Raw genomic sequence first — 24,733 nt, forward strand, 5'->3', positions numbered from 1 at the left:
TTTGTAACGAGTTAATATGTGATCTCTAAAACTCCGCCCCCAGGTTTATTACCCATGAACACTTTTACCAAATCCCCTCTAACCCACTAAACACACCACACACCCCTCTAACCCACTAAACACACCACACACACCCCTCTAACCCACTAAACACCCCACACACACCCCTCTAACCCACTAAACACACCACACGCACCCCTCTAACCCACTAAACACACCACACACACCCCTCTAACCCACTAAACACCCCACACGCACCCCTCAAACACACTAAACACACCACACGCACCCCTCTAACCCACTAAACACACCACACGCACCCCTAAAGCCCACTAAACACACCACACGCACCCATCAAACCCACTAAACACCCCACACACACCCTTTAACCCACTAAACACCCCACACACACCCCTCTAACCCACTAAACACACCACACGCACCCCTCTAACCCACTAAACAAACCACACGCACCCATCAAACCCACTAAACACACCACACACACCCCTCTAACCCACTAAACACCCCACACACACCCCTCTAACCCACTAAACACACCACACGCACCCCTCTAACCCACTAAACAAACCACACGCACCCATCAAACCCACTAAACACACCACACACACCCCTCTAACCCACTAAACACACCACACACACCCCTCAAACCTACTAAACACACCACACACACCCCTCTAACCCACTAAACACACCACACACACACCTCTAACCCACTAAACACACCACACACACCCCTCTAACCCACTAAACACCCCACACGCACCCCTCAAACACACTAAACACACCACACGCACCCCTCTAACCCACTAAACACACCACACGCACCCCTAAAGCCCACTAAACACACCACACGCACCCATCAAACCCACTAAACACACCACACACCCCTCTAACCCACTAAACACACCACACACACCCCTCAAACCTACTAAACACACCACACACACCCCTCTAACCCACTAAACACACCACACACACACCTCTAACCCACTAAACACACCACACACACCCCTCTAACCCACTAAACACCCCACACGCACCCCTCAAACACACTAAACACACCACACGCACCCCTCTAACCCACTAAACACACCACACGCACCCCTAAAGCCCACTAAACACACCACACGCACCCATCAAACCCACTAAACACCCCACACACACCCTTTAACCCACTAAACACCCCACACACACCCCTCTAACCCACTAAACACACCACACGCACCCCTCTAACCCACTAAACAAACCACACGCACCCATCAAACCCACTAAACACACCACACACACCCCTCTAACCCACTAAACACCCCACACACACCCCTCTAACCCACTAAACACACCACACGCACCCCTCTAACCCACTAAACAAACCACACGCACCCATCAAACCCACTAAACACACCACACACACCCCTCTAACCCACTAAACACACCACACACACCCCTCAAACCTACTAAACACACCACACACACCCCTCTAACCCACTAAACACACCACACACACACCTCTAACCCACTAAACACACCACACACACCCCTCTAACCCACTAAACACCCCACACGCACCCCTCAAACACACTAAACACACCACACGCACCCCTCTAACCCACTAAACACACCACACGCACCCCTAAAGCCCACTAAACACACCACACGCACCCATCAAACCCACTAAACACCCCACACACACCCTTTAACCCACTAAACACCCCACACACACCCCTCTAACCCACTAAACACACCACACGCACCCCTCTAACCCACTAAACAAACCACACGCACCCATCAAACCCACTAAACACACCACACACACCCCTCTAACCCACTAAACACCCCACACACACCCCTCTAACCCACTAAACACCCCACACACACCCCTCTAACCCACTAAACACACCACACGCACCCCTCTAACCCACTAAACACACCACACGCACCCCTAAAGCCCACTAAACACACCACACGCACCCATCAAACCCACTAAACACCCCACACGCACCCTTTAACCCACTAAACACACCACACGCACCCTTTAACCCACTAAACACCCCACACACACCCCTCTAACCCACTAAACACACCACACGCACCCCTCTAACCCACTAAACACACCACACGCACCCCTAAAGCCCACTAAACACACCACACGCACCCCTCAAACCCACTAAACACACCACACACACCCCTCTAACCCACTAAACACCCCACACACACACCTCTAACCCACTAAACACCCCACACACCCCTCTAACCCACTAAACACCCCCACACACCCCTCTAACCCACTAAACACCCCCACACACCCCTCTAACCCACTAAACACACCACACACACCCCTCTAACCCACTAAACATCCCCCACACACCCCTCTAACCCACTAAACACCCCCCACACCCCTCTAACCCACTAAACACACCACACGCACCCATCAAACCCACTAAACACACCACACGCACCCCTCAAACCCACTAAACACCCCCCACACACCCCTTAAACCCACTAAACACCCCCCACACACCCCTCTAACCCACTAAACACACCACACACACCCCTCTAACCCACTAAACACACCACACACACCCCTCTAACTCACTAAACACACCACACACACCCCTCAAACCCACTAAACACACCACACACACCCCTCTAACCCACTAAACACCCCACACACACCCCTCTAACTCACTAAACACACCACACACACCCCTCAAACCCACTAAACACACCACACGCACCCCTCAAACCCAATAAACACACCACACGCACCCATCAAACCCACTAAACACACCACACGCACCCCTCAAACCCAATAAACACACCACACACACACCCCTCAAACCCAATAAACACACCCGACATATGCATCTAACCCATAAAACCCCTTAAACACAACAAGACACTTGCTTTGATCCACTAAAACACCCAACACACCCTTCTAACCCAATAAATACACCAAACATACCCCTCTAACCCACTATACCCACCCAACGCTTACCTCTAACCCACTAAACACACCACACACACCCTCTAACCCAATAACACACCACACACACCCCTCAAACCCACTAAACACACCACACACACCCCTCAAACCCACTTAACACACCACACACACCCCTCAAACCCACTAAACACACCACACACACCCCTCAAACCTACTAAACACACCACATGCCCCCATCAAACCCACTAAACACACCACACGCACCCCTCTAACAAACTAAACACACCCCACGCACCCCTCAAACCCACTAAACAAACCACACACCCCCCTTTAACCCACTAAACACACCCCACGCACCCCTCAAACCCACTAAACACACCACATGCACCCATCAAACCCACTAAACACACCACACACACCCCTCAAACCCACTAAACACACCACACACACCCCTCTAACCCACTAAACACCCCACACACACCCCTCTAACTCACTAAACACACCACACACACCCCTCAAACCCACTAAACAGACCGCACGCACCCCTCAAACCCAATAAACACACCACACACACCCCTCAAACCCACTAAACACACCACACGCACCCCTCAAACCCAATAAACACACCACACACACCCCTCTAACCCACTAAACACCCCACACACACCCCTCTAACTCACTAAACACACCACACACACCCCTCAAACCCACTAAACACACCACACGCACCCCTCAAACCCAATAAACACACCACACGCACCCATCAAACCCACTAAACACACCACACGCACCCCTCAAACCCAATAAACACACCACACACACACCCCTCAAACCCAATAAACACACCCGACATATGCATCTAACCCATAAAACCCCTTAAACACAACAAGACACTTGCTTTGATCCACTAAAACACCCAACACACCCTTCTAACCCAATAAATACACCAAACATACCCCTCTAACCCACTATACCCACCCAACGCTTACCTCTAACCCACTAAACACACCACACACACCCTCTAACCCACTAAACACACCACACACACCCCTCAAACCCACTAAACACACCACACACACCCCTCAAACCCACTTAACACACCACACACACCCCTCAAACCCACTAAACACACCACACACACCCCTCAAACCCACTAAACACACCACACACACCCCTCAAACCTACTAAACACACCACATGCACCCCTCAAACCCACTAAACACACCACACACACCCCTCTAACCCACTAAACACACCACACGCACCCCTCAAACCCACTAAACAAACCACACCCCCCCCTTTAACCCACTAAACACACCCCACGCACCCCTCAAACCCACTAAACACACCACATGCACCCATCAAACCCACTAAACACACCACACACACCCCTCTAACCCAATAAACACACCACACACACCCCTCAAACCCAATAAACACACCCGACATATGCATCTAACCCATAAAACCCATTAAACACAACAAGACACTTGCTTTAATCCACTAAAACACCCAACACACCCTTCTAACCCAATAAACACACCAAACATACCCCTCTAACCCACTATACCCACCCAACGCTTACCTCTAACCCACTAAACACACCTGACACAGCTCTCTAACCAACTGAACACACACTAGTGAATATTCGACCCCTGAAACCTCATCCCTCAGCTTTGTTACTTGTGAACTTGGGTTGGAAACGCAAAAAAACAGCACTTAACACCTCCAACAAATCCTGTAGTGTACAATAAAGTTAAAAGCTAGAAGAGAAAATGTCTCTGCTGTCTCGATCTCTGTACCATCCCCTACACCCATCCCGCCCAATCCCCTCCGCCCTGGCTGGGTTTGTGTTACACTCTGCTTCAGTTTCCTCTTCACAGATTCACCAGCTCTGCTAATTCACACTCTCACTCTGACCTTCAATTGTCTAAAGTCTGTTTGTCTCCTCTTAGCATCTCCACATGCTTCCTGACGTCTGTCCTTTGTAAGCGTCCTTGTCTGGAAATGGAAATGAAACTTAGCGAGGAAGAGGTGAGAGAACGGGGTGGCTCAGAGTTTAAAGCAAACTGCAGTTCTATCATCAGACCAAACAACCCAGATCCAACATCAGACTACTGATCTAAGAAAAGTGGCCTGCCTTCATCTGGTACAAAGTCAGTTAGTACCTCAGGTACAGCGTCAGGTAGAGTCACTGAGTCAGGTAGAGTCACTGAATCACCAAGTCCCTGATGTAATGACTGTATCTATATATAGCGACTTAAACAGCACACCCACTAAATCCACTAAACACACCCAACATAACCCTTTAACCCACTTAAACACCCGACACACCCCTCTAAACCACTAAACACACCCAACATAACCCTTTAACCCACTTAAACACCCGACACACCCCTCTAAACCACTAAACACACCCAACATAACCCTTTAACCCACTTAAACACCCGACACACCCACTAAATCCACTAAACACACCCAACATAACCCTTTAACCCACTTAAACACCCGACACACCCCTCTAAACCACTAAACACACCCAACATAACCCTTTAACCCACTTAAACACCCGACACACCCACTAAATCCACTAAACACACCCAACATAACCCTTTAACCCACTTAAACACCCGACACACCCCTCTAAACCACTAAACACACCCAACATAACCCTTTAACCCACTTAAACACCCGACACACCCCTCTAAACCACCAAACACACCCAACATAACCCTTTAACCCACTTAAACACCCGACAAACCCCTCTAAACCACTAAACACACCCAACATAACCCTTTAACCCACTTAAACACCCGACACACCCACTAAACCACTAAACACACCCAACATAACCCTTTAACCCACTTAAACACCCGACACACCCCTCTAAATCCACTAAACACACCCAACATAACCCTTTAACCCACTTAAACACCCGACACACCCCTCTAAACCACTAAACACACCCAACATAACCCTTTAACCCACTTAAACACCCGACACACCCCTCTAAACCACTAAACACACCCAACATAACCCTTTAACCCACTTAAACACCCGACACACCCACTAAATCCACTAAACACACCCAACATAACCCTTTAACCCACTTAAACACCCGACACACCCCTCTAAACCACTAAACACACCCAACATAACCCTTTAACCCACTTAAACACCCGACACACCCCTCTAAACCACTAAACACACCCAACATAACCCTTTAACCCACTTAAACACCCGACACACCCCTCTAAACCACTAAACACACCCAACATAACCCTTTAACCCACTTAAACACCCGACACACCCACTAAATCCACTAAACACACCCAACATAACCCTTTAACCCACTTAAACACCTGACTCACCCCTCTAAACCATTAAACACAACCGACACACCTCTCTAACCCAATAAACACACCTAACACACCTTTAACTCACTAAGCACACCGACACACACTTCCACCCGCTGAACAAATCCGACACACCCCTCTAACCCACTACACACACCAAACACACCCCTGTAACCCACTAATCCACACCAAACACACCCATTTTACCCACAAAAACACACCGGACACACCCCCTTAACCGGCTTAACACACCCAACACACTGCTCTTACCCACTCAGTACACCCAACACAAGGTTCATGACGAAAAAGGAGCCCAAAATGATCAGACTAACAAAGTAGGTCCACGGCATCTCCCGGCCAATAGCGTCGTTCACCTGCAGGAATCCAAAGATCAGTGTGTTACCCCAGACAGACAGAGGGAAAGTCCTGGAGAGGATCTCCCAATGCCCAGCGACAACTTTTGAGGCAGATGCAGAAAATGTGTGAAATACAGGAAGTGTGAGAGACACAGAGAGACAGTGAAGTCAGGAGTGAAGAAAGCGAGCTTCTCACCCACTTAACACTCCCAGAACAAGGTTCAGGACGAAGAAAGAGCCAAATATGACCAAGCTCACAAAGTAGATCCAGGGCAGCTCCATCCCCATCGCATCATTCATCTGAGAGCAACAGAGAAAGAGAGAGAAGGAAGACAAGGGAGAAGAATACAAAATAGAGAAAAGGGAGAAGAGAAGCAGATAGACGTAGGATGAAAATGTCAGCCGTGGAAGATTCAATATTGCTTATTGAAGAGTTTTGCGATGCGGTGGGCTTATACTAACCACGGATCTGATTGGTAAGAAAGCATTGATTCAACTTTTTCTGATTATTTTCCACAAAGCAACTCACCCTGATGTGATTTTTGTCTTTAGGTTATATATTCTGATTATGTAAATATGTCACTTTATTTTTGTGTGTTTTTTATTTTTTTTTTATATCGTCCACTGGTTTAGCCCTGTCCATTTTTTCTCGCTCTGATTGACAGGGACGAGAGGAAGGGAAAACTCGTCGGGTCTTTCAGCCACAGATGGTTTTGGACTCGTCAGGCTTCACCAGGATTCTGACGATAATAGGGCGAAACATCAGACAGCTGCGCCGCATTAATGTTTTTTCTGTTTTTAATGGATCTCGCACGCTGCGGCTCCATATTGAGTTGAAGAAACACAGCGTGTGTTAATGAGGAGTACAGTTGCAGGCAGAGTGAGATACAGAGCAACAAATGTCATCCCTGAAATAGCATCTCTGATCTGCGCGTCGAGAGAGAGAGAGAGAGAGAGAGAGGGAGAGAGGGATGTGGAGAGCCCACACGCTATCGCTGGCTCGCTGGAGGAAGGGTCCGGTGTGCTCTGGAGCTCTGGCGCAAGGTTAGTGGTGGGCGGGAGAAAAAGAGTGAGATCTCTCTCGCGCTCTCTCTCTCTCGGCTTTTTTTCTGCTGTGTGTGTGGGCTGTGAGCCATCTCACCATCTCCTTTCTGCTGATCTAGGAGGAGGAAATTCGGCTCTTTCAGAGAATCACCTGATGTGAGAATGTGGAAAATCTTTCCACTGCACTTCACATACAGTGTATTATTCAAAAGGTAGTTATTCTCTCCTCGTTTTAACCTCCTGCCCACACACATACACACATACACACACACGCACAAATCTGTTTATCAGGCTGAAAATGAAGCCTTTTGAAAACAACCGTCAAAATCGAGAAACCTCATGACATCATGGCGTCACAGCATGAACCTGTGCATCCCCACCGCGGTCCTGGGAGTGTGTTATGAATGTACTAGGACTCCCTTTATCATGGACACTGACCAGGCGGTCTACACACACTCACACACACACACACACACACACACACACAAATCCTTCTGTTTAGCGCTTTTTTATTCTACAAGCCTTCAGCCATGTTTGTGTTGTGTTGATCAAACCCATGCCTCCATTCAGAAAAGACGGATAAACAACACTACACTGCACTGCAAAAAAAAAATGTCTTATCTTAGCAGGACGAATGTCCTTGAATCTAGCCAAACGTATCTATAATTTTTTTTTATAAAATAACAAAACAATACAAGATTATTGAGATTATTGTTTGTGAAATGTTACTAAAATAGTTTCAAGTAATTAATTCCTAAAGTTAAAAGGCAAAATTATCTGACAAAAAACAATTACATTAGAAATAACATTTAATAATTTCATATTTGGTTTGGAGATGATCGTAACTGTATTCAAGATATTAAAATTTTTTAGTATCATGAAAGAAACGTGCTGAGATGGAAAACAGGTCACGCAGGTCACGCCTTCTGGATCAGATTTCCGGCGTGTGAGGATCGGTGTGGTCCAATCTCAAAGTGACATCAGTGTGGGGAGTCTGACGGAGCTCCGTGAGCTGGAACGGCCAAATGCCCCCGAGGTGTACAGGAGGAATCTACATGGTGACGGTGCTGAGGTTGGGTTTACACTGGTGTAGGATCGAGGGAACACATCCTTCAGGAGTAGATTGTGTGTATAAATCTAAGCTAATATAAACGACTCGCGGATGAGATGACAGCCTTCAGAAAGCTTTCAGTGTGAATGTGGATAAAAACGCCGGCACTGCATGATTAAACTCTATTTCTGTTTTTAGACCGTTCTATTTATATGTACTGCACATAAACTAAAAAACGCGAGAGGAGAGAATGATAAAGGGACAGGAAAGAGTTAATGAGAGCAGCTGAAGTGAAGCGAGAAGCTCCGGTCAGTTCTAACAACAAATGAGTGGAAAGCTGAATACGGACCCAGTACAGCACGTCTGTCCAGCCCTCCATAGTGATGCACTGGAACACCGTCAGCATGGCGAACAGGAAGTTGTCGAAGTTGGTGATGCCGCCGTTCGGACCGTTCCAGCCTTCTCTGCACTCCGTATTGTTTAGGGTGCAGGTACGGCCGTTACCGGCTACCGCACAGGGAGCCGGGTCGTCCTCCGCTATCACAGCTACACACACATACGCATGCAGAAGAAGAGAACAGAAACCTCATCCACTATACGCACATATGATATCAGTATGATTCAGCCCTTCTGTCTTACTGTACAGGGCATTACAGGGCTTCACACTTTGACTGAAACTGAAAGCACGTCTTAAACACAGCTCAGACACGTGTCACGTCTGTCTATGTCGCTGGGCCTGGCTGCATCTGGAACCCACCTGACCCAACTGTGTAGCAGGTCGCGTGCATTTTGCCGAGGAAGAGCTCAAGGCCGATGATGGCGTAGATGATGATGACGAAGAGGACCAGCAGAGCAATGTGCAGAAGAGGAACCATGGCTTTTATGATGGAGTTTAACACTACCTGTAAACCTGCAGACACACACACACACGCTTCAGGTTAATCATCAGCAGTGTCACTGGTTGTAGTGATGACATAAACTATCCACTGAGACGAGTTATAAGGTACCAGACGTGTGCACGTGATAATCATGCAGCTCCACTGTTGTCATTTCGTCTGTGCAAAGGACCTGCGGTACGGACGGCTCCCGCGTACACACGATTACCATGTGCTATATTTACACTGCGCGTTGGGAGAATATCTCCAAGATACTCAGGTACTTGCAGGATATTTTCACACACGCCTAATGTGTATATCGCGTCAGATATCTTCGCTGCAATCTACATGAACATAAACAAGTTTAACAGCTTGTTTGGAGTGAGCGCTCCTGGGGACGTGAGCGAGAGCTGCCATATGGCCATGCGGTGTAGCCTTGTTCACCTTGTTCATCCACCCTACCAAGGGTTTCTGCAGTGTGGGACGGCCACACACACACACACACACACACACACACACTCACGCACTCACACACACACCCACCAGGTTCGGTGGGTGTGGAGTGGGCGGGACTTACTGGGTACTCCTGAGACCAGGCGAAGGGGTCGCAGCACCCTGAAGGCTCGCAGCGCTTTGACGTCGAAGCCTCCCGGTTTGCCTCCATGGCCGTGTGTGGAGGGGGCGGGGCTTCCTGTCGCCTGCTGACCCCCTTCTTTGGTCAGAAATTCTAGGGTAACACTGAACAGTCTGCAGAAACATAACGGATGTTCAATGAATTCTTCTTTTTGAAACATTTCTATTTGTTTGTGTGACACATAAACACAGTCCTGATGTATCAGAGCTCTTCAAAAGATGATGGATACCTTTACTGTCACTGCACAACGACATCGTTTAGAAGATTAACATTAGCGTATTAAGATTAATCTTATTGATAAATTAAACTTATTTGATTTAATATTTGAACATTGTGAATTTTTCCCCCTGGTTTTGTCCTTAACCCCACCTGTCGTTAGATCACGCCCCGATTAAGGCTACAACTACCAGTCGGGGAGGCCAAAGACTATCACGTGTTTCCTCCGAGCCACATGACGCCAGCCGACCGCGTCTTTTTCAACTGCTCGCTCACACACCATTTGGAGTGACACTTGGAGGGCGGCGCTACACGCTCCTCCTTCTTGTATGAGCTCGTAAACGCAGATGATTGGGTGTAGAGCCACGAGTGATGTGGGAGTGCTAAAGTGCCGCCCATCCCCCCCTCTGAGAGAGCTCGGCCAATCGGCACTCTCCGGGCTTCTGGCTGCAGGGGGCTTACCGCTACGCCATACACAAATATAAATGCTCATAACACCGTTGTAGGCTCTGTGCAGACTTGAGGCAGAAGCGTAAATAAGTCTTTTGGAAAAAAAATACTAAACATGTCTAATAACCGATAAAATGCTGCATAAGCTGATTGTTTATACTGTATATTATGTCTCGTGTTAAGTGATAATAATTTTTCTTCTGAACCACATTAAAGTAGGTGGTAGTATTGCTCCAACCAACCCATAAGCTTAAAAAAAAGAAGAGAAGAAGAAGCAATAATCTTGCAAAATAAGAGTATTTTCTAAGCACATCATGGAATATGGAATATGTAAGGTTTTAATTATTATTACTATTATTATTATTATTATTATTATTAGTGGTGTTTGCGAAAGAAAGCATCACTTGCATTATCTCACAGACTTATTATTCTTCTTGATCCATGAAAGAGGTGTCAAATCATACAGCTTATCCCGGAATGGGGTGCTATGACTTTTCCTAAGGGGTGCGAGGTAAATTGCCCCTGCAGGGCCCAAAAATCCCACAGACTTAACATTGAGACCAAATTTGATGGATTCTAGCGCAGAGCAAGAATTTTGTAGAAATATAAAATTCACCACATTTGAAGAGGTTTGCATGCGGTGTCAGAACATACAGTGCCCCTACCCCGCCCCCCCACACACACAGTGCCCCGCAAGAGGGTATAGGTTGTAAGTTGTACCCCTGGGGCGAAAAAGGTGCCCAAATTTGCCCCATTGACATATCATGATTGTAACAGGAAGTGCTCACAGTTGCATTTCCTGCAATGATAACTTCCATAGGAACTGTAAAACTGAACCTAACTGTGGATCCCGTTGTCATAAAGCCCAGAGGCTCGAGTTTAGCCACGGCGAGCACCACTCTCATGTTCTTCAGAAAATGTACCTCTCTACTTAGTTATTATTACTATTATTAATAACGTGACGTATTGCACAAAATGCGTTTTGTATTTTCTGCAAAAACTGAAATAATATTTCCAAGGAACTCATCTTTAGCCCATTTAACATTTGTAAGTTTACACATGCAGACGCGTAAATCACGTTAATCACCTTTAATTTAATGCAGTAGAATCTAAATGCCGGTAACTTTCCTGATGTATCAGTTCATATGTTTTGTTTTTATTTATTTATTTATTTTTTATTTATTTCTTTCACAGGTTTAGCATGGCTGTGCTGAATGTTACCGTGGATTTCTTCATTGCTACAAGAAAAGCAGGTAATTAGGCGATAAGTGCGAGTCGTTATGGGACGAGAGTGAAAACTGGGGGGGGAAGCTCTGAGAAACGGAAGCCATTAAGGCAGCGTTGTCGTCTGAGTGAGTCAGTAGCAGTTACACATCATGAATCAGACTGATAGACAAAAACACAGAGACACTCGCACACGTCTGTCTGCTGGTCTGTACGAGTGCTGAAACCAGACACGAAGGAGAAGAAACAGAGGCTGGTACGTGAAACAGAAAACAGAGGAACGGTGATGTGAATGTGAAAAAAAACAAACAAAAAAACAACAATTAGACGATGTTAATAAATAAGGGGGAAAATTGAAAAGAAAGAAAAATGCGCTATGAGGAACGGATCATTAGTCCAAAAAGAGGCGAGTATGGAGAGATGGTGAGTCATTCCATCAGAGAGGAGACTTGATGTTATTCCTCGTGTCTTTTCTGGGTCATATAGCTGCTGGAAGAGCTCTGTACGTGTGTGTGTGTGTGTGTGTGTGTGTGCGTTTTCAGAGCGTGACTGTGGCAGAGGAGGAAGAGGAGAGAGCGAGAGTTGATTTTCATTTGGAAGATGGCAGAGAATAAAGACTCTGACTGTAGAGTGAAGACGTGACTGTAGTGAATTAATGCATCAGATCTGGAGATCAGGACCAGACTGAAAGCACCTCTCCATAAAGCTGATGTATTCACTCTTGGCACAGTAGGGCCTGCATGACATCACCAACAAACACACACACACACACACACACACACACACCAGCGACCTTCAGCAAAACTCTATCTTTCCATGATTCATCAGCCTTGACTGACTCTGCATCAGCCTGAGCATCAGAATGATATCTGAGTAACGATTACACACACACACACACACACACGTCTAACGTGCACATGTGATTTTAGTGCACCGGAGACCCTTTTTTTTCCTGAATGTTTCTCCAGGGGAACTACTCGTTCTGCGTTTCTAATGAGCAGTGTGATGGAGGATCATGGACTGAGTGTATCTGGAGCTTTCGGTTCTTGGGTGTAGATTTGACGGAGATGGATAGTGTGTGTTTAGTGTTACACTGAAGTGCAGCTCAGACCTCCTGAGGCCATCTCCACATGTCCATGTAAATGAAGTCTCTCCCCAGACATTCCCTGGCCAAATAAATATATAAATAAATTCCAATAAAATAAAAACCAGCTCTGATATTTCTTACGGCCAACAATGTGACTCTTCTCAAATGATGCGTATAAAAATCTAAGCATTGTCCTCGAACAGGAAACTGAGTTTGACACCCTCTTGTGTTTCTACTAATGAGTGTATTGCACTTCTGCAAGTGTCTACTAATGAGGACGACAGTTGACTAAGTTAGACAAAATGAGGTATAAAATGCAGCGAATCCGAAAAGTAATGTCTCCATGTGAGGACGCAGAGACCCAGGGGGATAAATATAGAAAGGTTTTAGATTTAAAGTTGTTTACATTGAAAAAGTCTCATGCATTGTACTTTTCTAACGCGATGTCCCTGTGTGTTAGTGTTTTGGTAAAGCGAGCTCTTTTCCTGCCAAACTTTTCAATTTGTACAGTAGTGTGCAAAATAAAACAAAGGATAAAAAGAAACTTGAACAAATGTTTTACTGTGACGGGCTGAAAAGCACCTAAAAACTGGTTGTTTATGTCACAGCCTCAGCAGCGACCTCATTTCCCCTCTCGTCTGTTCCAACCACTCAGCATTTAGCAAAACAACAAGTATACAAATCAACAGCCTGATCATCTGTCACCATCTGGAAAACATTCCACCGGTACAGGGACTGGGCTGTAAGTGAGAGTCCTTCAGGAAGCCTGAAGAACTGTTCCTCAAGACTACATTGAAAAAATACCCCAAGAAAAAAAATACCAATTTTCCTGGGGGGGTCAAGACTTTTGCACAGTAGTGTATGTCAATACAGATAAACCCGGTGGTGAGAAGATGTTCTAGCGTAGCTTATCCACCTTATAAAACTGAAACTTCCTGAGAATCTCTTCACATGTGGCTCAGCCCTCGACACACTCATCTAACTTCTGTTTCTGTGGATCTTGACTTGCACGACTACCGATGTTTATGTTTAGTATCCTGCTTGTATTCTCTCGTTCCCTGGGTCCACTCCATTAGGCTAAATGCTAGAGACATTTGGAATCCTGTAAAAGGCAGCTTGTAGTGCATGAGCTATAACACACAGTGTGAAAGTGATCGGTGACTCCGGTCGAACGGCTCGGTTCCTCGGCACACACTCACCCGATGACGACGATGACGAAATCCAGCATGTTCCAGCCGTTCCTGACGTACGCGTTCTGATGCATGACTAATCCGTACGCTATGATCTTTAGGAAGGTCTCGATGCTAAAAATGATGAGGAAGGCATATTCAACTGTTTCCTGGAATACACAGAGACAGGATGCGTTATTATTAAAACAATGACATAATCTTTAATTACGCAATGTGATTGAGTCATTTACAAAGTAAAGGACTGACAGAGAGCCAGAGCAGAGTTATTGTTAGATTAGTTTTTTTTTTATCAAAAGAAGTTCCTCAGACATGACTGCTGTCCTCACGTCTCCCTCTGAACTGGAGATGTGTGAAACTGTGCTACGCAGCTCGTTCCATGAGACCAGAAGACACTGTTTCTACTGCATTCGCCAAAAACACCCACAGGCCCAAGGGGTATAGGAGGCACTGTGAGGGTGTACAGGCCGTCCCCAGACTCACTAGTGCAGTTATCACAAGTGCAATGCTTCAGTGCGATCTCACAGTCCAGGCCGTGCTGTTGTACTGAATATCAGCACGACCTCGAGTGGGACATTGTTTTTATACAACAGTTCCACAAACACCGTTTATTATCAACAGATTATGATTTGTTTCTTTATTTAACCAGTTATTTTGCTCCACCCACACATATCCTTCTGTGCCTGGCGGAGCTAACATTAACCGCGGCTTGTGGAGCTGACTACTAAGTTAGCGAGCGAGCGTAATTAACAGTAGGTGAGAGTGGTGTTAAACTCTTAGCGGTCCTCTGTAGCTTAAAGGTGAGGAGAATAAACCATGGACGTGGTGGACAGTCCTGAGAAACTCACCAGATTTACTGTATACTTACACTTATTAGACTTATATAATCAGCTCCGTTAACTTCTGGGTTCTGGGGTCTAATCCCAAATAGTGTTAAATAGAAAGCTAGTGCGCTATGTAGGGTGTAGAGAGGGTTTTGGGATTGTGTTGGAACCTTGATAGCTTTGTAGCCATAAATAAAATGACACGAGGCGATTCAGAGCGACTTAGAAGTGATTAGTGCAGAGACGGCGTGTTGTTTAAGTCGCCATAACGTTATCAGACGTGTGTTCTTACTGAAAGTGCTTCTGTGTCTGGGTGTGAATGTGGGTTTAGTCAGACAGCTGCTCTCTCCTCAGTACTGCGGACCGTACAGACCTACTCTCACCCACGCTGAGACACACAGTTAGTGTCATTAACCACTGGACAACACCTGGGACACGCCCACTCATACACATAGTGACACCTCACAGTGCTGTTACTGTCTAATATCAGCACTCGTGGAATACCGCCTCTCATCTAACTGTAGTTTCTGTAGTGTAGTGGGTTCATCATGTTCGCCTCGTACGCGAAAGGTCCCTTCCAGTACTTACCCGGGCAGGAACATACTGAGGCTTAATTGGCTAAAGCTGTAGTTTACTGGGCTATAAATTGGAAGGTCAGGGGTCAAGCACTTGCTTCGCCAAGTTGCCACTGTTGAGCCCTTGAGCAAGGCCCTTAACCCTATCTGCTCCAGGGGGCGCTGTATCCTGGCTGACCCTGTGCTCTGACCGCAGCTTCTCAATCAGGGTATGCAAAAAAAATAGCTTTACTGTACATGTGGCAAATAATTGAATCCTAACTGTTGTATAATATCTTTTTTTTTTTCAAATATCCTGTACCAGTACAAGGAAAGGATAACACACAAACATTTAATCAAGCGTTTACAAAAAGAAAACACTTTATTAAAAAAAGACATGCATAAGACTAGATGATTGTGTGTGTGTGTGTGTGTGTGATCATTTTTTCCAAAAAGTGTTAACCTCCCGCTGTACATGGAGACTTTTTGGCCGCTCGCTCCGTCGTACACGGGAACGCGACTGAATCAGGCCACTTTAGTGTCAAGCTCGTTTCCTGGTGCTGATGAGAGCGCTGGCGACCCGTGCATGTCCTCCCCGTTACACACCCCATTATAATAGACAAGAGGTGAGTTTACTTGTGAGACAGACTGCTGCGTGTTCTCCTGTAAGCAGCTCGAGACGAGTGTGAGGAGCACCGCGTCTGGGTTCAAACGGGTTTCTCCGAACACGTGACAAAAGGACAAAACATCAGGACACGCTCCTGTTCTTTCTGATGGTGTCCTCGTAAACGTGATACGGTCTGGAGGTTTATCAGGGTGACACATTAAACCTCTCTCTCTCTCTCCGTCTGCATGGATCACACTCAGCTAGTCTGGACACGTTCGGTCGAGATTAAGTCTGAGTTCAGGATTACACGAGCTGCAGGATCGACGGCTGTCTTTTCTGAATGAACAGGAAACTTCAGACGTGTTAAACTGGCCTGGTATAAGATGTAAAACTCTCCAAAACAATCAATCTAACGTGGGAACAGTTACTCCACATCATCGCACCAACCTGTCACTGATTACATTTTTGTGTGCAAAAACAGCCTGCCACACACACACACACACACACTACAGCAAAGTGTTTACGTTTTAAACCGCGGTGCCGCTGCCTTGGATATGGTAACCCACATCCGGCCAACGTGTGTGTTTCTGAGTATGAGTGAGGAGAGTGGTTTTTGGTTTAACCGTTACTAAGAATGTGTGTGTGTGTGTGTGTGTGTGTGTGTGTCTGTGTGTGTGTGTGTGTGTGTGTGTGTGTGTGTGGTTTGTAAATCTGGTGCCTCATTTTGACACAATATCTCCACACACACACACACAGAAATGAATGTGTGTACGACCTCCAAAGTGACATTCACATGCATACATGCATGCATGTGTGCGCAATTACACACACACACACACACACACACACACACACACGTGCCAATCCCCCTTGGGGAGGAATTCTCTGACCATCTGCTCAAGCCTCACACCCTCTGGAGATTCGGGACTGAAACGCCTCCTTGTGGACCTGCTTCACTCACGTGACAAGCGTGATTAAACGTTCTGTTATTGCCTTGAAGGAAAAAACACACACTATGCTTTACATAAAAGCTGCACTTAATCGTATACTGTACACACACACACACACACACACACACACATTCTTTGGACTAATCTGGATCTGCTTAGATTAGTTTTTTTATTATGACCAAATTAATATAAATTATTTCATTAAAATCGATATTATTTGTTAGAAATGAAGTGGCCTGAAGTCTCTCTCAGGTGAGGACAGTGAGGTCTGACTTCTCCAGAGCCCTTTTCCACTCGGGACCGATGTGAGCAGTGCAAAAGAAAACACTAGCTGGCGTTTTTATTTATAGGACACAGCGGCGGGGCGGAGTGTGAGCCGCCGCGTACAGAGCGCTGAGAACAGAATGCCTACATTTGCTGATTTTATGCTTCTGATTTTTTCTGTGTGTGTGTGCGTGCAGTATACACGCCATCAATTCGTCACCTCCAAAGTCCTGCAGGAGACAGACAAAATATTGATTTGTTCACATGCTGGCGAGGAAAGAAAAGCTCTGATCCATTCATCATGCGCTGCGAAGAACACCGCGGTAACGCAGGAAGGTTCTGCTCGAGGCACCCGAGAGCGCCGAGTGTCATCAGCACTAATCGAACAAAAACTCGATCAGAGAACCAACAGGGACCCCGAGACACGAGGGACGTCATGAACGATGGACTATTAAAAAACTGTTATATAAAAATCTCCACCTCCTTCTCCTCCTGCCATACACACTCTGTAGACCAACGTTAGCGACAGGCTACAAGCTACAGCCTCGGATTCCAGCGGCAAGGGATCAGTCACGGCACCACGAGGCCACACAATGAGAAGGACTGACTATAATCCACAAAGACAACCACAAACAAATCTACTGTATGCGGCAAAATAGAAAAAATCTAACTGAATTCAAGGAATTAATAAAAACATGTAAAAACAGATTAAACAGAGTGAACTGGATAAACAGCAGAGACCCGCGAAACGCTGAACTTCACCAGCTTAGGTTAATTCAATGCAGTTTATAGAACGGTTAGTGATCAGACTGGATGAGAGGCAGTCCATGATTGGTGATAATAGACGATAACAGCACTGAGATGTTTAACGTATACAGAAGCACTTTCAGTAAGAACACACATCTGATAACGTTATGTCGTCTTAAACAACACATCGTCTCTGCACTAATCAAGTCCTTCTGAATCGCCTCTGAACCGCCCGTGTTGTTATTTATGGCTATGAAGATAACCGGCTTCAAACACAAGGCTAAATCCCAAATCCCTCTCTAACTACTGATCAAGGGCACTACTTTGTGTGGAGAACAAGGGATTGTAAACCCTAGTGCACCAGCTTTCCGTACCACACGGGATGCCAGTGTGTAAATAATGCCACATGTTGGATTATTCAAAATTCTAATTTTATTTGTCACATACACAGTCATACACAGTACGATATGCAGTGAAATGCTTATACGACGCCAGTGACCTTAAAAAATTAAAGCTTATAGATAAATATGAATAAAAAGAAATACGAAAAAAATAGAAATAAATGAAATAAATATGAACAAAAAGAAATACGATAGAAAACTAATTTAACCAGGAAAAAAAAAATATATATATATATATATATATATATATATATATATATATATATATATATACTGTACAAATAAGGACATTCACAATATAGCAAAATATAAAAGAAAAAAATTTAATTTGTAAAAAAAAAAAATTAATTTAGTGTAAATTAAGAAAAAAAAAGGATTATGTCAACGGCCAACTGTTTACTGACTCAAATGGTTTAAATGTCTTGAGTGCATTTTAACGCATTGCGTTTTAAGACTAATTACTGCATAAAGTGTATTCAGGGTCAGGGGTAGCTCAGTGGTTAAGTCAGGTTCAAACCCCACAACCACCGAGTTGCCACTGTTGGGCCCTTGAGCGCGGCCCTTAACCCTCAACTGCTCAGATGTGTAATGAGATAAAAATGTAAGTCGCTCTGGATAAGAGCGTCTGCCAAATGCCTAAATGTATTCAGACTGGTATAAGAGTCTGTAATGAGTGTGTTTGAGACTATTCCGCTGCCAGAGGTTTTAACTCGCGCAACTTTAGACAATAAAAACAATATAACGCCATGAAAATGTTTTGATGTGGCAGCATTTAGAAGCTCGTGCACTCGGCACAGAATCGGTTCCGTCCAGTGTGATTAAGCTGATCCCTGGATGATCGACTGGTGCTCCTGTATTATGAGATCTGCATTTATTATGTGGTCTTGAAGCTGCTCCTGTTAAAGGGTCGCCACACGAGACCAACATTGGGGTGTGTGTGCGCGCATGTGTGTGTGTGTGTGTGCCCTGTGGTTGCTGCAGGGTTTGTTTCCCAAACGATTTACTGACAATTGAGTGGAGCGCTTATCCCAGTGTAAGACAGACAGGCGCTTTTGTTAACGCCATAAAAGGCTGGGAAAGGACTGCAGGCCGCTGCTGGACATGAGGACGGACAAAGGCGGAGAGGAAAAGAGAACAGAAGAAAGACAGAGCGACAGCGGGGGATATATAAGATAAAATACGAGCTATTTCACAACGCAGTGAAGCATGCGGTTGGAGGTGAAGCACGGAGATCCCTGGAGATCTTCTCCTGTCCTACTCACACGATATACCTGATCCAACCTGGTCCAACACTCAACGTCAAATAAAGTCTAGACCAAATACTAGTACAAATATTAGCTCCTGGCTGCATCTAAACTCTGTTGTGTACATCGAGTGTGTTTACAGCAGCAGTGGCTACACACACAGGGTCACATGGTGCCACACGCCCTCCATTATACACACGTACGCAGGACCTTCTAAAGACATAAAGGCTGAGACGCCTTAGGAATTCCTCGACGTACACTACATGACCAAAAGTTTGTGCACTCCTGACCATCACACCCTAACGTTCTTCTCCATCACGTTCAAACCAGACGACGTCTCTGTGTGCTGGTCAACTCCATGCAGAGCTCCAGGGTGTGTTAACTGTGTGCTGGAGTGGAAGATCTCCAGTGTCCCGACCTCATCACCTTTGGGAGGAACTGAAACCGAAGCCTCCGTGACACCAGTGCCTGAGCTCAGTGACGTCTGTGCCCGCTCCTACACCCGGATATCGTACTGACTATACGCTGTAGACGCCGCGGTCATCCGCCGTTATGGTTTCTATAGCAACAGCTCTTTCACAGGGAAGGAGTCTCCAGTGTCACATTATAGAGCTGTAAGTTTCATAGCAGAGGAATTTCATGCTTTTCTGAGATTTCTCAGCAACATGACAGGCTTTAAGGGTTATTTTTAAAATTTTATTTATTTCTTTGACTTCCTTTTTAACCTCACTAGAAGGACACGAGAGAGGCTGGTGAAACGAAAAAACGTTTCATGGACGATCCACAACGTTACATCCGTGAATAAATAAACATTTGTAATTACTGGCAAACCGCTCTGGTACGAGAGAGGAATCTTTTCGGCTTTATCTCACTCCCTGGCTCGGTCTCTGTCAGTGTAGAGATTTTCTGCTTCACCATCACTGCTGACAGCGAACGAGCGAGAGAGAGAGAGAGAGAGAGAGAGAGAGAGAGTAAACGGACGTCTAGCCCTTCACCCATCTGTTTTATTCATACATCAGCACTGAGGGAGCGAGTAAGGGGGCGGAGCAGCACAGAAATATCTCTGACTCATTACAGTTTATTTATGCTCCAAAGACTTATAGTACATATTCTTTTTTTTTCACTAACACACACACACACTAAATTATGAGCGACTTCATTCCAACAAAGCTGCTTGACGCACACCAACTATCCACTGAGGAAACACAACTTCCAGCCAAAAAGTATCCGTACTGTAACCTGACTCAAGGTTTCAACTATACACACACACACACACACACACACACACACACACACAATAAACCTAGTGATGACTGCGCGAAACCGATTCCTCCTTGGCGCCTAAACTGCACACTAAGGCTGTTGGTCTCCAGCAGAGGCCGAGCGGAGCCTGGTGATACGGACACCGCGGTTATATAACAGGAATAAATCGCTCTTTATTGATTAGCGCTCACCCTGCGGCGCTCACCGCCATCTGTATTGTGCCTTTTAAGATATTAAACCTCCTGCTGGTGTAGCTGTGATGTTCTGCTGCAGTGTCTGGAGCACAGTGATCAGTGTGTGTGTGTGTGTGTGTGTGTGTGTGTGTGTGTGTTAGATTGTGCGTATTCTGGTTGTTTAATCGCAGCTGCTTGATAGAAGGAAAAATTATTAGCAAATTGCTTAGGGTGCGGAAAAAAATTAATCGAAACTTAATATATCGTGATACAAAAAAGAAGTGTTTTAACTTTCTGCGTGATGTCATCAGTTAGCACCGGCGGGATGAGCATTTCATAGCAGTGCTAGCAAAAGATGCTAAAGCATTTTTTTGTTTGTTTGTTAGTTTTTTGGCTAAAATTGCATCAATAGATATGACGAGTTTTAACCAAGACGTCGCAGGCAAAGACGTATCGTCGCAAACGTACAGGCCATAAATATTCACGACTAAATTGATGGGTCGATCTGAGCGTGTGCTTGTGGAGGATGCAGGATTCAAAAACACATCGAAAGCTCCAGAGAGACTTCATCAGCCATCACATTAACAATACATTAAATTGTATTATTTTCTTTTGTATTTTGTATTTTAACCATGCATGGTATTTCATTTTGCATTCTTGCTTAGCGCTTATTAGCAGTACCAGCTACTGTACGTCTCCACTGCTTCTACGCTGGGATGCACGCTGCACGCACGTGACGATGTACAGTCCGCCACACGTGGTCTAACCAGATTATATTGTACCGTAAACACCGTATCGTGTATCCAATCATATGAAGAATTAAAACTGTCATCACATCCCTACACACTGCTGGAGTGTAATTGGGGAAAATAATCATCTTCAGTGTTGTAACCATTAATTCTGCTTCAGACAGAAACCGTCACTGATTAGTGTACAATAACCGCAGACCATCTAAGGGTTTTATTCCATACAGACAAGCAACAAAATACTTGTCGAACGTGGCAAAATGTCTTGAAGGAGAGAAAAGAAAAATAAGAGATTAGACATTAAGAGGCGGCCCTTCCCCAGGTATTCATGTTTTCATCAGCTAACTCAGGTTTTATAATCCGACCCGAGGTTAGATTTCACTATTTCGCCCGTTAGGTTTCTGGATGAGCAAATTACAGGAGTGGGCAGGACAGAGCTGCTCGCTAATGAATTTATCATCTAACCACCTGTTATCCTCTCACACACACACACACACACAAACCAGTATACCATTTATCTCAAGAAATCAGCGAATATGATTATTATTAAGGCCTGATGGTCTAATCAGCGCTGGCAGACATCACACTGATATATGAGCAGCTCTGGTGTAAACACTGTTCACCTCCGGGCCTTTAATCAAACACTCCGTGTTTCTGTGTGTTGTGCCTCATGCTACCTGTCACACAGTGAGATTAAAAACACAGAGGACTCACACACACACACACACACACACACATGGTGCACTGGTGGTGAGGCGTCACCATGATCTATCACATCCAAAGGGAATAAATACGCTAGCCAGAGCACAACAAACTTAAGACAAAAGTCCACTCGCTCTTCTTCCAGCTCGTCCTGAGATCGCCGCCGTCCCCGAGCTCCGTGTCCTGAGAAAACATCGTCCTGTGAGACTCTGGTCAATTTCATCAATCCTGCAGACTTCACAAGGTGACTGCGACTGTCAGGCAGAAAGCTACGGTACAGGTACATTTATATTCCCCAAGGACCTAAAGGTACAACCGGTGCTCTACTTTTTCAGGTACACTTTGTCCTCCAGGGCCTCTGAAGATGATACAAAAATGGGGACTGTAGTGAGATAATATTCTCCCCTGAAAGGTACCATTCAGTCCTATTTTGTTCTGACAGTGTTGGACCAAAAGCAGAGTTAAAAGAATATAAGGAAACACCACACACACACACAGTTATATCTTATTTGTTAGTCTGGGTAAAATAAAAATGATTGATTTGCCATGTATTTTTGGGTTTGTTTTATATTTATTTTGTAATATATTGTAATGATTAACATAAAATTGGTTAAAGAGTATATAACAGGTGAGCTATGAATGTGTAGTGGGTGGGCTGGGGCATAAAGTGGGTGGACTGTGGTAGATAGTGACAGAGCTGGGGCAAGTTGTGGGTGAGCTGGTGTGTGTGGAGGGTGAGCTGGGTGTGTAGAGGGTGAGCTGGGTGTGTAGTGGGTGAGCTTGAGTGTGTAGTGGGTGGGCTTGGGTGTGTAGTGGGTGGGCTGGTTGTGTAGTGGGTGAGCTTGAGTGTGCAGTGGGTGGGATTTGGGTGTGTAGTGGGTGATCTGGGGTGTGTAGTGGGTAAGCTGGACAGTGTAGAGGGTGGGCTTGGGTGTGTAGTGGGTGGGCTTGGGTGTGTAGTGGGTGGGCTGGGTGTGTAAGGTGTGATCTGGGGTGTGTTGTGGGTGGTTGGGGTGTGTAAGGGGTGATCTGGGGTGTGTAGTGGGTGAGCTGGGGTGTGTAGTGAGTGATCTGGGGTTTGTAGTGGGTGATCTGGGATGTGTAGTGGGTAAGCTGGACAGTGTAGAGGGTGAGCTGGGTGTGTAGAGGGTGGGCTGGGTGTGTAAGGTGTGATCTGAGGTGTGTTGTGGGTGGGTTGGGGTGTGTAAGGGGTGATCTGGGGTGTGTAAGGGGTGATCTGGGGTGTGTAGTGGGTGATCTGGGGTGTGTAGTGGGTGATCTGGGATGTGTAGTGGATGATCTGGGGTTTGTAGTGGGTGATCTGGGATGTGTAGTGGGTAAGCTGGACAGTGTAGAGGTTGAGCTGGGTGTGTAGAGGGTGGGCTGGGGTGTGTAGTGGGTGATCTGAGGTGTGTAGTGGGTGGGCTAGACAGTTTAGAGGTTGAGCTGGGTGTGTAGAGGGTGGGCTGGGGTGTGTAGTGGGTGATCTGAGGTGTGTAGTGGGTGGGCTAGACAGTGTAGAGGGTGGGCTGGGGTGTGCAGTGGGTGATATGGGGTGTGTAGTGGGTGAGCTGGACAGTGTAGAGGGTGAGCTGGGTGTGTAGTGGGTGATCTGGGGTGTGTAGTGGGTGATCCAGGGTGTGTAGTGGGTGGGCTGGGGTGTGTGGAGGGTGGGCTGGGGTGTGTAGTGGGTGATCTGGGGTGTGTAGTGGGTGATCTGGGGTGTGTAGTGGGTGGGCTGGGGTGTGTGGAGGGTGGGATGGGGTGTGTGGAGGGTGGGCTGGGGTGTGTAGTGGGTGGGCGTGGGTGGGCT

General features: G+C 46.0%; 1 protein-coding gene across 1 annotated transcript in view; it reads right to left on the reverse strand.

The window, feature by feature from the left end:
• cacna1da (calcium channel, voltage-dependent, L type, alpha 1D subunit, a) overlaps positions 1 to 24,733 on the reverse strand; it is a 98,542-nt gene that overhangs the window by 56,763 nt on the left and 17,046 nt on the right. Inside the window, exons 4-8 of the mRNA XM_053484197.1 lie at positions 14,458 to 14,597; positions 10,225 to 10,394; positions 9,530 to 9,682; positions 9,122 to 9,318; positions 6,874 to 6,977 (exon numbers count right to left, since the gene is read on the reverse strand). Coding sequence (XP_053340172.1) covers positions 6,874 to 6,977; positions 9,122 to 9,318; positions 9,530 to 9,682; positions 10,225 to 10,394; positions 14,458 to 14,597 — 764 coding nt within the window. The remainder of the gene's footprint in view (positions 1 to 6,873; positions 6,978 to 9,121; positions 9,319 to 9,529; positions 9,683 to 10,224; positions 10,395 to 14,457; positions 14,598 to 24,733) is intronic.

The sequence above is a fragment of the Clarias gariepinus genome, chromosome 23 (assembly GCF_024256425.1).
Source record: "Clarias gariepinus isolate MV-2021 ecotype Netherlands chromosome 23, CGAR_prim_01v2, whole genome shotgun sequence".
Lineage (NCBI taxonomy): Eukaryota > Metazoa > Chordata > Actinopteri > Siluriformes > Clariidae > Clarias > Clarias gariepinus.